The sequence below is a fragment of the Moschus berezovskii genome, chromosome 7 (assembly GCF_049115385.1).
Source record: "Moschus berezovskii isolate FMDL1 chromosome 7, NW_MosBer_1.0, whole genome shotgun sequence".
NCBI lineage: Eukaryota > Metazoa > Chordata > Mammalia > Artiodactyla > Moschidae > Moschus > Moschus berezovskii.
The window spans coordinates 45,141,835-45,156,190 of NC_142466.1; the positions used below are offsets into that span (position 1 = coordinate 45,141,835).

The 14,356-nt window shown below is 40.4% G+C and overlaps 1 protein-coding gene across 2 annotated transcripts in view; it reads left to right on the forward strand.

Annotated features, from left to right (window-relative positions):
- Positions 1-14,356, forward strand: part of GLDC (glycine decarboxylase) — a 94,397-nt gene that overhangs the window by 34,016 nt on the left and 46,025 nt on the right. For both annotated transcript variants that reach the window (XM_088837688.1, XM_055428244.2), the window contains exons 8-15: positions 1,756-1,852; positions 5,094-5,199; positions 6,195-6,334; positions 7,468-7,548; positions 10,128-10,225; positions 10,709-10,793; positions 10,967-11,008; positions 11,954-12,096. In XM_088837688.1, coding sequence (XP_088693814.1) covers positions 1,756-1,852; positions 5,094-5,199; positions 6,195-6,334; positions 7,468-7,548; positions 10,128-10,225; positions 10,709-10,793; positions 10,967-11,008; positions 11,954-12,096 — 792 coding nt within the window. The remainder of the gene's footprint in view (positions 1-1,755; positions 1,853-5,093; positions 5,200-6,194; positions 6,335-7,467; positions 7,549-10,127; positions 10,226-10,708; positions 10,794-10,966; positions 11,009-11,953; positions 12,097-14,356) is intronic.

Below are 14,356 nucleotides of genomic sequence, written 5' to 3' on the forward strand. Positions count from 1 at the left end.
AGGATACTAATGTTTGGGGTATCAGTGCCCTATCTACCCGCTAACCAATCCCAATACACACACACACACACACACACACCATTCTCCTATATTTAGAGTATAATCCCAATACACACACACACACACCATTCTCCTATATTTAGAGTATATTTAGGATACTAATGTTTGGGGTATCAGTGCCCTATCTACCCGCTAACCAATCCCAATACACACACACACACACACCATTCTCCTATATTTAGCCCTCAAAAGCCATTTACCTTTTCACACACACACACACCATTCTCCTATATTTAGCCCTCAAAAGCCATTTACCTTTTCCCAAATGCCATGAATTTATGCATATTTGGATAAGTATGCATGCATTGTATAACATATTTGTACTGAAGTTATAGAAATGAATTTATTTAGGTCGATGAAAGCCTTGAAAGACTGAATATTTTAGGTGTATTCTGTATCTAACTAGTCTCTTTCTTGAAAGGATTAGCTTGCCATGTGGCTGTGTAAAGACAAGTGCAGTAAGAGACTGGTATGCACACACATTGAGTGTGACCCACATTCTTTCCTAGAGGCCTGCCCCTTGGCTATTTGAGTAATTTCTAAATGTACTTCCTTTTAAAGTATTTTTCAAAGATATCTGTGTACATATTTGGTTGCATCGAGTCTTAATTGCAGCACTGAGATCTTCAGTTGTGTCATGTGGGATCTTGTTGCAGTGCGTGGGGTCAATAGCTGTGGTGCATGGCTTTAGTTGCTCCATGGCACATGGGATCTTAGTTCCCCAACCAGGGATTGAGCCCAGGTCCTCTGCATTGCAAGGCAAATTCTAAACCACTGGACCACTAGGGAAGTCCCTCCAAATATACTCTATTGGGTGTTTCTCACAGCTAAAGATCATCAGGTTAAGAACTTAGATGAGTGCCATGATTATTACTGTGGAGATTTAGCATATTATTTTTGACCTTTCATAAAAATTGGACTAATAATGTAAGTGAATAGTCTGGATTACTGCTTGATATGATGGTGATGAAATGTTCTGAAATACTTTCATTTTGTCACATGATGGCAAAAGGCACTTTGCTTTTTAATGTAAAAATGATATTTTCTTAAGATATTTTTACATTAGCTTCTTTCAATGATGTCTCTTCACTAGATGAGATGAGGCAGAGGTTTTTCTGATTTTAAAAGAATTTCATATATCAATTACTATCTTCTGATTTTTGTATTGAACTTCCGACCTTTTTGGAAAGTGGACAAAAGAGTTGATGAAATGGAAGATAAGACTGCTGAATCTCTGTGTTTATCTAGATTTTTAATTACATTAAGAAAGATTTTATTAGAGACAAATGGTAAGATTATTAACTTTATTTATAGCCACATAGTTGCTCAGATTTCTGGTATAAAATTTCTGTTTCCTTTGTCCAGTATTTCCCTGTTCTCTGAGTCTTCCAAGAAGCTCAGAGTGAAGTTTAATCCTCAATTATCATCATTATTTTAGGCTGGGAGATTACTGGGAAATTTTCTTTTAAGGTTTCCAACTTATTGTATATATCTCAGTGCCTCAAATTCTCAGGGTACAAACTGAAAATTAGTAGTCCCATTTGGAAAAAGATAGTTTGGAAATTGCTCTTTATGGACTAGCACCTAAGTAACGTTGCTGAATTCACTTCAAGGTGGGAAGGAAAGAAGCAGTTCTGTTTATGGCAACTCTCAGTACTGTGATGATCTGTGCTGACTGTTTTATTCTTGGTCCAGAGATGTCAGTGGGAAAGAAGTGTATCGTCTGGCTCTTCAAACCAGGGAGCAACACATCCGGAGAGACAAGGCCACCAGCAACATCTGTACAGCTCAGGTAGATCACAAACCTGACCTGCTCACTGAATGCCTTACAGTCTACAGAAATGATCTTGTTCATTTTACTGAGTTGTTGTTTCATTCGTTCATCATCTATTGAGCAGCTGGCACACCAGAAATGACAAGATCTTGTTGGTAGAGAAGCCTTGTGGTCTTGTCAGAATGCCACTCTTGTATTTTACTGGGGTTCCATGTATGTCCATACTTCACCCGTTAGGGTCTCTGGCATTCTTGGCTACAGGGCAGATCTATTATGCATGGTAATTCTCTTAAGGCTGAGATGGAGGTGCTCCAGGTTAGTGTGAAGAAGGCGAGTAAAGATACTTGAGGTGACTGTATTGAGGGGGTGGTTTAGATTGGCCAGTCAGTGGTGGTCATGGGGTATTCTTACTGAGAACTCATGAGAGGCATTCCTGAAATGGATGGGATGAAAGAGGAGGAGTTACTTGAAGAGCTTAGGTTAGAGGGAGCAGTATTCATTGACACTCAGCCAATTCCTAGGATTAGGTGGAGGACCAGACCTGAGCATATGATCCATTTTAGGTTCATCTCTTCCATTCAGGGCCAGAGAAAAAGATATTGCAGATAACTCAGCAGGCAGTACAGTGTTCTTCCCCCTCAGGGCCTTGGCTCATGGTACCACTACCAGGTTTTAGAAAGCCTCTCGAGGGATGCAGTCTATGATAAGGTCTTCTTACAGCTTGTTCTGAGTCTTCCCTGGTGGCTCAGCAGTAACGAATCTGCCTTCCAATTCAGGAAATGCGAATTCAATCCCTGGGTCAGGAAGATTTCCTGGAGAAGGAAATGGCTACCCATTCCAGTATTCTTGCCTAGGGAATCCCATGGACAGAGGATCCTGGCGGGCTACAGTCCATTGGGTTTCAAAGAGTCAGACACAGCTTAATAGCTTGTTCTATAGTCATTGGTCATTGAAACGGAATCCTCCGTTGGTTTTCTTACATTATATTTTTTGTCTCAGGGAAATGGTGCTTTTCAGGGAAGAGCTGCTTTAGTATCACAGGTAGGAGCCAGTTGTCACAAGCTTGTCCTCTGTTGACAGCAAATTGATCTTTATACAATGTCTTTACTTTCTATAGTTTGCCCTTCATTTTTTGCTGAATTCTCTGCTAACATATCTTCTCTTCCTCTGCTGCTTTCTGCTCATATTTTTCCAGAAGGTATCTCTCTGATCATTAAGTACACTAACGGTTTTTTGCTTCAAGGCTTGAATTAATTTTCCAGGTTAACTTGAACTGTCTACAATGAACAGAAGTTATGTTCCTACTTCTTGTTTTTCTTCTAGTTCATGATCTCTAGTTCAAAAAGGAACATGAATCAACCTCCACAAGACTTCTGTGATGGGAGATTTCCAGAGTATTCTGTGAACTCTAGCCTGAGTTTTTATTTCCAGGCAGCATAGCCACGAGCCATGATACTATATTCTATGGATATTTTACTTCAGAAATGCACTTCCCATAGTTGTAAGGTGTTGTGGTTCCTCTGTATTTATTTCTAATTGGTACATGGAGTCCACAAGAGTGTCTGTACTTTCTTGGGGATTTGGTCCAAGAAAGCCTACTGCTGTGTTCTCTGCTGTCTTCTTTTCCTCATTTTCTTTACTGACTGATTTCACTTTCTGGCATTTTTCAAGAATTCTTTCTTGTTTAGCAGTTGCCACAGAGATATTCCTTCTAGCAGTCTCATAGAGGAAAAGTATACTTAACACAATAAATCTGATACTGAACATCATCCAACTTCAAAGCACTGTGTTTCTCAGCTGAGTAGTGTTTCTACTTCGTGAAGGGCCCCTTCCCACCTTGGGATGATTGGCCATAAAGGTGGATCTTGAACTGCTGACCTAGTATGTTAGGACAAAGGTCACGTTAATGGGACTGGAAACTTCAGAAGGACTGTGATGCCGGACCGATGAAATGTTAGGGGCTGAGGGAGAATGGAATGGACTAAAGCAGGTGAGGAGTTGGAGACTTGAATTTGGACCAGGTGCCATGGATGATAGTGCATGGTTAGAAGGTAAACAGGTGAGAGATAGAGCCAGAAGGAGGAGAAATAGGAGGTGGGCCTCCATTATTTTCCCCCAGGTTGGCACTCATTTTGGTATCTGACGCAAGCCACCCTCGTTTTATCCTTCTCCATGATCCAAGGTGCCATCACAGTGGTCCCTTCCTTGCTCCCTATGCTGGACTCCTTCCCCGAATCTCTGAGAGATTCAATGCCATTCTTTCCCATTTTGTATCACACTAGGATACATATTTCCCTGTAAGTCCTTCTGTGAAACCTCAGTCAACAGTCAAAAGAGATAACTTACCTGAGAAGGTGACCTTACTCTCAGCAGGAAATAAGCCATTGGTTCTGGTTTTCCCTTTCTAATATATCTCCTGCCATCTCATTTTGGTTTTATTCTCTGTGTCCTGCATTTTTATCTTTGGTGGTCCTTTGCTGTAAATTTACCATTCACCTCTTGGTTGGCTGCAATTCAGTTTTTAGTGTTTTATTTGAGACTTCTAGAGAATTATGCTCCCTGAGTTCTTGTGTGTTTGAAAATTTTTGTTGCTTTTATCTTTGAAGAACCATTTTATTGAGCTGAAAATTCTTAGATCTCACTTTTTTCCCCTGAGGTCTTTGTTCCACTGTTTTCCAATGTTAAATATCACATATCTGATGACAGTCTGATTGCCCCTTTACGAGTGACAAAATTATATTGCATGAATGGAACCTCTTATTAATGGTCACATTCAAAGGTTTAGTGTAGTGACTCTGAGGTGCCTTGCTGCTGCTGCTGCTAAGTCACTTCAGTCGTGTCTGACTCTGTGCGACCCCATAGACGGCAGCCGACCAGGCTCCACTCTCCCTGGGATTCTCCAAGCAAGAACACTGGAGTGGGTTGCCATTTCCTTCTCCAATGTGTGAAAGTGAAAAGTGAAAGTGAAGTCGCTCAGTCGTGTCCAACCCTTAGCGACCCCACAGACTGCAGCCTACCAGGCTCCTCCATCCATGGGATTTTCTAGGCAAGAGTACTGGAGTGGCTTGCCATTGCCTTCTCCATGAGGTGCCTTAGATGCTGTTTTTTTCCCCTCAGATGGCCAGGCAGGTTATAAATGGTTCCCAACTGCATAGAGAAGGGAGGAAATCTGATCATTTTGCTTAGTCCCTGTTTTCAGTTTCAGTAACTGTCTTCTATCACATTGGTGAACATCATTCTTTAAATGCTCTTTGTTTAGGCTCTCTTGGCGAATATGGCTGTGATGTTTGCAATCTACCATGGGTCCCATGGGCTGGAACATATTGCTAGGAGGGTACATAATGCCACTTTGATTTTGTCTGAAGGTGAGTCAGTTGTCTGTTTTAAAAATTTTGGTTGTAACAAGACTGATAATTGTGAATAAGTAAAATTAAAAACTCACTGCATGTCCAATGTCACATGCAAAATTAAAAGTCAAAAACCGGGAAGAATATTTTCAGCATCTATGATTGACTGAGCATTAATGTATTTAGTATGCTGAGCTTTTGCTCCGTCCCCCCTACCCTATATACAACAAGGATGAACACCCTAAGAAAAACCTGAGCAAGGGACGTTAAATGTAATTTTAAAAGAAAGCATACATAATTTCAACCTCACTATTAATCAAATAAATGTAAATTGAAAGAATAAAATAGTGTTTCTCCCATTATATTGGCAAAGATTAAAAAAGAATACTGATTGGTATGACTTTTATGAGGGCACTTAAACAATTAAAAAGTGCCTACAATTTGATCTAGAAATTCTAGGAATGTTTCTAAAGGAAATAATCAGATAAGGATGTAAAGGGTGTCCACTGAAACATTATTTGCAATATTACAATCTTGGAAATAGCCTAAATGTCCAGTAATAAGTAATTAGTTAAAGTTATGGTACATAATTTAAGTTTGAATATTATTTAGCCATTAAAAATAATGATGGGGGTTTTGATCTATTGAAAAGCCAAGTGTTCATGATACGTTAAATATTTTTTTCAGGATAAAGAAGTATATATATGTGATATATTACAAATAGACACACATACATATATACCCTTCTTGGAGGAATCTGGGAGGAATCTGGTACGGAGGAATCTGTACCAAAAAGTAACCATTAGTTATTAGTGGATGGTACTTATGGTGATTTTTCTTCCATTTTTATATGTATTTCACAACTTTCTACAGCATAATAATAATATTTAATTTTTTTAAATTTGAAAGCAGCAAACAGGTAGTAGGATTTACCTCTTCACTTCTCTGTGAAGTCTCTAGTGCAGAGGGTCACGTTTCTCTGTAGAGACTGGTGGTTCTCCTGTTTTGTCTAGGTCTCAAGCGAGCAGGGCACCAACTCCAGCATGACTTGTTCTTTGACACTTTGAAGATTCAGTGTGGCTGCTCAGTGAAGGAGGTCTTGGGCAGGGCCGCTCAGCGACAAATAAATATTCGGCTCTTTGAGGATGGCACAGTAAGTCAGACTTTCAGTTTCATTTTACAAATTCTATAAATTTTCATGACTTTTCTCATTAAAATATCTTTTTATTTAAAAAAGATCTCAGTATTGGACCTTTGGGCACAATCTGTTTCTTTGTAAACAATTTTCATTTCCAGTTTGGAATGTTGTAACTTTTTAAATAGTAATTCATTGTTAACTTTCCTTAAGGTGTTGTGTTTTCATACATGAAACGCTTAGGCACATATTTTGCTCATATTACTCCTTTATTCACAATATGACTATTTAAGGTAAAGGCTATGATAAGCGATAAGATGAGGCAAGTTAAAGGAAGAAAACAGTGAGCTTATCTAGTACCAAAAGGGGTGCCCTGCAGCCCTCAGACTGTTAGAGTTCAGATGTGGCTGTAAAACTCTGAATCTTGTGGAGTTTGGGACTGGACTAGCCTACTTTGCCCAAGAGTCAACCTGGACATAATGATATTCTGTTTTTTTAGAACAACGGAGAGTTTTGTCCAGCGCTGTCTCCCCTTGGACTTCTCTTACAGTTTCAGCCCTGATTCGTGTGTGTGTGTATTCAATTCTTTTTTTAAAGCTTATTTTTAATTGGAGGATAATTGATTTACATTGTTGTCTTGGCTTCTGCTGTACAGCAACATGAATCAGCCATAAGTATATATATATCCCCTCCCTCGTGAGCCTCCCTCCCACCTCACCCCGCCATCCCTCCCCTCTAGATCATTACAGAGCACTGAGCTGAGCTCCCTGTGCTATACAACATCTTCCCACAAATTATCTATTTTAAACATTGTAGTGTATATGTGTCAGAGCTCCTCTCTCAATTCATCCCTCGCTCTCCTTCCCACTCTGTGTCCACAAGTCCATTCTCTAGTCTGGATCTGTATCCCTGAAAAGAGTTTTGTCACAACTGTTTTTCTAAATTACATATATATGCATTAATATAAGATACTTATTTTTCTCTTTCTGACTTACTTTATTCTTTTAAAAGACTGTAAGACAGTCTTTTGTTCTTTATTCTTTTAAAGTTCATCCACCTCACTACAACTTCCTCAGATTCATTCCTTTTTATGTCAGCCCTGATCTTGGCATTTAGAGCTGATGTTTTCCCTTTCATTTTCATTTCTATAGCTTGGTGTTTCTCTTGATGAAACAGTCAATGAAAAAGATTTGGATGACTTGTTGTGGATCTTCGGCTGTGAGTCGTCTGCAGTAAGTAAATTAAAATACGCACTCCTCATAAGGACTATTTGGGGAGGTGGCAGAGATGGCCTTGCCTCTTGTGGGCCTGAGTTGTGAGGGAGAGGGGCCCAGGAATGACCTTGGTGGCCTGCTGCTAAAATTAAACTACTGATTTTCTCTTGCTCCTATGACTGCTGATAGTTAGAGGTCACTGCTCTGGGCCCTAGCCAGGACTGATTAGTTGGAAGGACTGTTAATTGTACTTAATTGAAGCTATTCCTAATACAAAGCTTCATAACGTTTACATCTTGGTTATGTTGATTCTGGGAAAACTGACCTAATATGAGCCAGGTTGTTAATGTGTGTTACGTCCCCAAAGTGAAAGTGAAAGTGAAGTCGCTCAGTCGTGTCCGACTCTTTGTGATCTCATGGACTGTAGCCTACCAGGCTCCTCTGTCCATGGGATATTCCAGGCAAGAGTACTGGAATGGGTTGCCATTTCCTTCTCCAGGGGATCTTCCCCACCCAGGGATCGAACCCAGGTCTCCCACATTGTAGGCAGATGCTTTACCATCTGAGCCACCAGAGAAGTCGTTATGTCCCCAGGATAGTGCTAAATCAGACATATTTCCTGCCCTTATGGAGCTTCTAGTCTAGTGAGGATCTGAACAAGCACAAGATTGCAGTCTAGGTGAGGTATTATGATGGGCACTGTCTGTGATGAGCAGAGGAGGGGCTTCTCACCAAGACTCTTAAGTGGAGACCTGAAAGATGAGTAGGAGCTATCCAGACACAATTGCGGAGAAGGAGGATGGAGCTACAGGTGTTCCAGATGCTGGGAAAAGCAGCCACAAAGGCTAGGAGGAGAGAGAGAACTTGAGAACTAGAATCAGTGTGGTGTGACTGAGGTGGTTTCTAAAATGATGAAATAGCAGGGACATGTGAGGATGAGATTCTATGAGATGGAAGAGAGGCATCAGTAGCTACCTACACCTGTAGCAAGGTGTTAATCATAGCGCTCTGCAAGGCTTATAGCATAAGAGCCACTCAATAAATATTTGCTAAATGAAGCAAATGGGCTTCCCTGGTGGCTCAGAGGTTAATGCGTCTGCCTCCAATGCGGGATACCCGGGTTCAATCCCTGGGTCGGGAAGATCTCCTGGAGAAGGAAACGGTAACCCACTCCAGTATTCTTGCCTGGAGAATCCCATGGATGGAGAAGCCTGGTTAGGCTACAGTCCACAGGATCGCAAAGAGTCGGACACGACTGAGCGACGGGACAGAACGGACGGACGGAAATGAAGCAATGAAGGGAAGCAGAAAGAGGTTCCAGAGTGTTTATCAGTGCTGTCCTGGTTGTCTAAATCCTCTTTGAGACCTGCCTTCAAATCAGAAAACAAATGTAAATTATCAAAGAAGTATTACATTGTTCTCTTTTAAACTAATTAATAAACAGAACTGAATAAGTATCCTCCCTCTAGAATTCTGCATTTAATTTAAATTTAATCACAGTATTTGTTCCATGCATTTGAGGAATTTAGGGAACACCCACTGAGGGCTCCAGAGAGCCATTCTTTCAGCCTGGAGAAGAATGAGGAGCAAGCCGTGTATTTAATTATATGTTTTGGATATTTTATCAGACATATGGTTTGCAAATATTTCCCCTGTTCTGTGGGTTGTCTGTTAATTCTCTTGATAGTGTCATTTAATGCACAAAAGTGCACTTTTATCTGTTTTTTTCTTTTGTTGCTCATGCTTTTGATGTCGTAAAATCATCATTGCCAAATCTGAGGTCATGCAGATTTGCCTCTATACTTTCTTCTAAGAGTTTTATAATTTTATTTTATTTATTTATTTCTCAATATTTAATTTATTTATTTTGGCACACTGGTTCTTAGTTGCAGCATGTGTAATCTTTAGCTGCAGTATGTGGAATTCAGTTCCCAGACCAGGAATCAAACCTGGACCCCCTATATTGGGAGCGTGGTGTCTTAGCCACTGGGCCACCAGGAAAGTCCCAGATATCATAGTTTTAGCTTGTAGATTTAGGTCCTTAATCCATTTTGAATTAGTTTTTGTGTATGGTGCAAGATAAGGGTCCAGTTTCATTCTTTTGCATGTGTATATCCTGTTTTCTCAGCATCATTTGTTGAAGAGACTGTTCCTTTCCTACTGAATGGTCTTGACATTTGTATTTTATTAGAATTGTTCTCAAAGACAAAAGAGCAGTGTCAGATAAGAATCCTTACTTGAGCTTTATCATGGTAAATTTTTAGATAGCCCTTTAAAATAATTTACTGTAACTTGTTTCATTATTCATGGAATATGCAGGAGATGTCAACTTTTGTTTTGGCAGTAAAAATTGTACAGCTTTTATTTACTGTCACTAAGTTCAACGGAACTTAAACATGGTATTTTGAAGAATTGCCACACTGCATGACCCTGACCTCTGTCTTTGCACCGTGCCACATGTCCCTGATGGGGGGTGGGAGGTTGGGTGGTAGGGAATTTCCGGTGCTCTATTAGAACACGTGCTTAATGGAAGCCTGCTTCACATGTGGTTCCAGGCATGATTTCTGCCCTTCAGTGTCTGTGATCTCTCCGTGCAGGAGCTGGTTGCTGAAAGCATGGGTGAGGAGCGGAGAGGTATTCTAGGGACTGCCTTCAAGAGGACTAGCCCATTCCTCACACATCAAGTGTTCAACAGGTTTGTGTGGCTTGTGCAACTTCTGCATTGGGAGCACAGTGGAGAGTGGCTTCAACTATGATACAGTTATTGTGGTTCATCCTGAGTAACTGCTAAATCTGAATTCTAACCTGGGCACAAAGTACATCATATTTCCTGATGGCTCTGCTCCCTGGGCACCATAACCTGTAATTCTACTCCTGAGAAGATGGGAGTTTGGATGCGTGGTTGCCATGCTGAAGATTGTACCCAGGGACTCAGCATCGTCTTCTTTCCAGCCCTTTTCTCTCATTCCCATGGGCAGCTTCTTGTCCTAGGGAATCCTCTGTGGTTTGTGGGGGATGGTCCATGCCCTTCTCTCTGATACTTTGTTGGCATGTTGGTCATGGCCTAATTTGATCTGTATGTTGAAGGTAGATCTCAGTGTATCTTAACCTTTTAGAAAGGTGTGTGTGGGCTCTTATTTAATTATATTGGCCTAAACCCTGTGTTTTATGTTCACAGCTATCACTCAGAAACAAATATTGTCCGATACATGAAGAGGTTGGAAAACAAAGACATTTCCCTTGTGCATAGCATGATTCCATTGGTAATTATTGCCTTTATTTCCATTCCCCACCCCACCCTGATTCCACCTCTTTGGGTCACACCTAATATGCTGCAAGAGAGATGAATGGTTGGCCTTTCAGGGAGATGGGAGGACCAATCAGATGGAACATAGGAAGTCACTAACATAATACACTTTGGCTGTGCTTCTTAAAGGGATCCTGTACCATGAAGCTCAACAGTTCATCTGAACTCACAGTAAGTAGGTCACGTCTACTAAGAGGGGACTTAACAGAGGCAGTGTCTTGGCTCGTGCATAAGTAGATAATGAGAGAAGCTGCCCCTGGGACTGTGATTAATAACTGATTTAGAAATCCTTTACCTCTTGCTTAAACAGTCTTGGCAGAAACCCTAACTTTATTACATTTATGACTGAAATTATTTTTAAATATTAAAATAAGTAAAGATATAGCATTTATGTCTTCCTACCTCTCCCCCCCAGACTCCCTTTTAAATCTGCCATGTTAAAAGCTTTTATCAATTTGTAGTTGTTAATCTCAGGTGGAATTAAGCTTTCTATAAATCATTTCTCAGTGCCAAAAGGATTGAGATTGAGGTTTTAATTTATTCCTTGTATCAACAGAAGGTTTTTGTATCCTGCTGTGGTGTTTGGTAAGTGTCTGTACTAGGCTGGCATGTTTCTTTTTTTCTGTAGGATTATTCTGATATGACAAATCACATCAGGATAAGAAAGTCATTTTATACTGTAATAGGATTTTCCCCACTTACTTTTATGTTGGCGTTTTGTTCTGCTTAATGAAAAAAAAGAATAATATATGTGCTATGCAAGAGTTTGAATAAACCATGCCTGAAACAACTCATTGAGTTTCATGGATACAAATCAATTTGGGGGCCTTTTTGTTCCTTAAAAAATAGGAAAAGGTTATATTTTGTGTAGGTGCCCTTTCTGGGGCCACTGTGACTCACTTGTACAATGAAGACAGTAATAATACTTACTTTATAAGATTATGGTAAGAGTTAAATGAATGAATTTATTTAAAGTGCTTAGATTAGTGCCTGACACATAGTAAGCAATTTCTGTGTTAGCTATTGCTATCATCATCATCATCATTATTAAAGTTAGTATTGTTATTACTGTTACAATGTATACATATGCATATGCTTTCTCCTCTCGCTCTTCAGCCTATCACATGGAAAGAATTTGCAAATATCCACCCCTTTGTGCCTCTGGACCAAGCTCAAGGGTACCAGCAGCTTTTCCGAGAACTCGAGAAGGATTTGTGTGAACTGACTGGCTACGATCGAATCTCTTTCCAGCCTAACAGGTAAAGGGATTTCTTCCTCTGTCTTTTCAGTTATCTTTTGTAGTATAATAACCCCTGCGATGGATGACTAGAAGATCCAAAGTGGCCTCATTTTCAGAGCTGGTCAGGAAGTGATGGCTGTTGGCTTGGAGTCCAGTTGAGTATGTGGACCTCTCCAGTGGTTGCTGAAGCTCCCTCACAGAATTGGGTCTGGGTTCAAAGTGGGGTGTTCAAGGTGGAAGGATGTGGAAGCTGCAAGCCTTTTCAGGCTCAGCCTCTGGAGTTACACAGCATCCCTTCCAGAGCATTCTATCTGTCATAGCATTTTAGGGCAGCCCAAATTAAATGTGGGAGGGGGCTAACATGTGGTTGTGAATGTGGAAAATCCTGGTTCACTGTGGGCCATCCTTGAAAGGTAGTTACTACATCCACCTTACAGTTTAAGAATCAGAATTGAGCTCCTTATAAGCAGCAATACCTCAATCTAGTAGGACCAGGCGAGTCTGGATCCTAGTTTGTTCTGTCAATAACCTTGAAAGATCCTTTCCCCTTTTCTGGCCTCAGTCTCTGTAAAATAAAAAATTTTGAGCAAAAGTAATTTTCAAAAACAGGCAAGCTTACGGAAATGTAGTGGCCAGTCAAGTGTGACTTTGACACTCCTCTCAATGAGTACTGGGGTCTGTATTCCCTCTTGTATCTGAGTGGAAGTTTGTGACTGCTCCAACAGAATGCAGTGGAAGTAACTAACTATGCATGGCTTTGGAGACTAGGACTTAATGGAAACTTTGAGACTCTTGACTCCATCATAGAATAGCAAATCTCTTGTCCTGAGCCGTCCTCCCTGCCATGGACTCTCTGAATGGCTTCTGTAGGCATCTGTTGATGCAAGTTGACAATGGCCCTTCTGTGAGCTTGATGGCAACAGAAGAGACAGTAGACATTAGCTCTTCTCCCAGCACAAACCGCTTAACTAGTCAGCAAGTCTCTCCTATGTAAGATGCTTAGCAGAACATGGTATAAGGTGGCTCACTGTAGAGGATGAGTGGATCCTCCAACAAACTTGTTTGGAGGATCCAAATCAAGCTTCCAAACTTGATTTGGAAAAGAAACAACAAGCATATAAGATACCTTAGTATGTTTTGCATGGAAAGGAATGGAATACCTTTGACTTTAAACATGAAAACAACAACAGCAACAACAAAAAACAGAAGGATATCATAACATCTCCTGGGTACTTGTTAAAAAATATAAATTCCTGGTCCCTCTTCCAGACCTACTGGTTTTCAGGGGTTGAGACTAAAAACCTTTGCTTTTAAGAAGCAACCAAATGATGCTGATGCATATCCAGCTTGGATCCACTGGATCTGTGGTCTTGCTGTCTTCATGGGAATAGATAGGCAGGCAGATATGTCATCAACATGTAAGTTAACATCTGATGATATCTTCAGACGAGGAATCTTGTGTCTGCCCCCAGCTTCTCTACCTCCCTCTACTCAGTGTGGTTTCTCCACCAGCAGTCATAGCATTGGCATCACCTAGAAGCTTGTTAGAAATGCCAGATTTCTATTTCAAGATAAAAAAAATCAAATGAGTTAAAAGCTGACATTTATTAGCTCACTTTCTGAGACAGAAAGTAATCAGATCTTAGTCAGATACTATCACACCTTCCCTCCTGTTTTGGTAACATAGGTAACAGCAGAGCCGTACACTTTATGAAAACAACATATCCCATACAATACAAACCCCTCAGGCAGAGGGCATGTGACAAATAAAAGGACACAAAGCCTTTTTAATATTAGAATCTCAAACACTCATTTCATAAATAGGACGGAATTGACATTCATGAGAATCAGGTTGTAGTATACCTTCATTAAAACATCGTGATGCAGCTTTTTTTTTTAATGAGAGGAACCTGAGTGAATTCACATGAGGCAATAATACCTTAATTAAGTATTGACAATGAAGAAACTGCCCTCTAGTGATGGTATATGATCACATCTTCTGTATCTTATTGGAGAGCTATTTTGCAAGACCACTTTAACATTTTTTAAATCATTAACTCTCGCAAAAAATTGAGATCCTGGGCAGCGTCTCCAGAAGACTGACTGAAGGATGAGGAGGTTCTCCTTTTGTAAAGCAGTGGTTCCCAGGCCTGGGCTGGAAACTAGACTCATATGATGAATCTGTAAAAAGTCCTGGCATTTCCTTGATGGGGAAAGAGTACGGTGAGGGAAGGGATGCACGCATGGGTTTTTCTCTAAAGCCCCCCAGGTGATTCCAG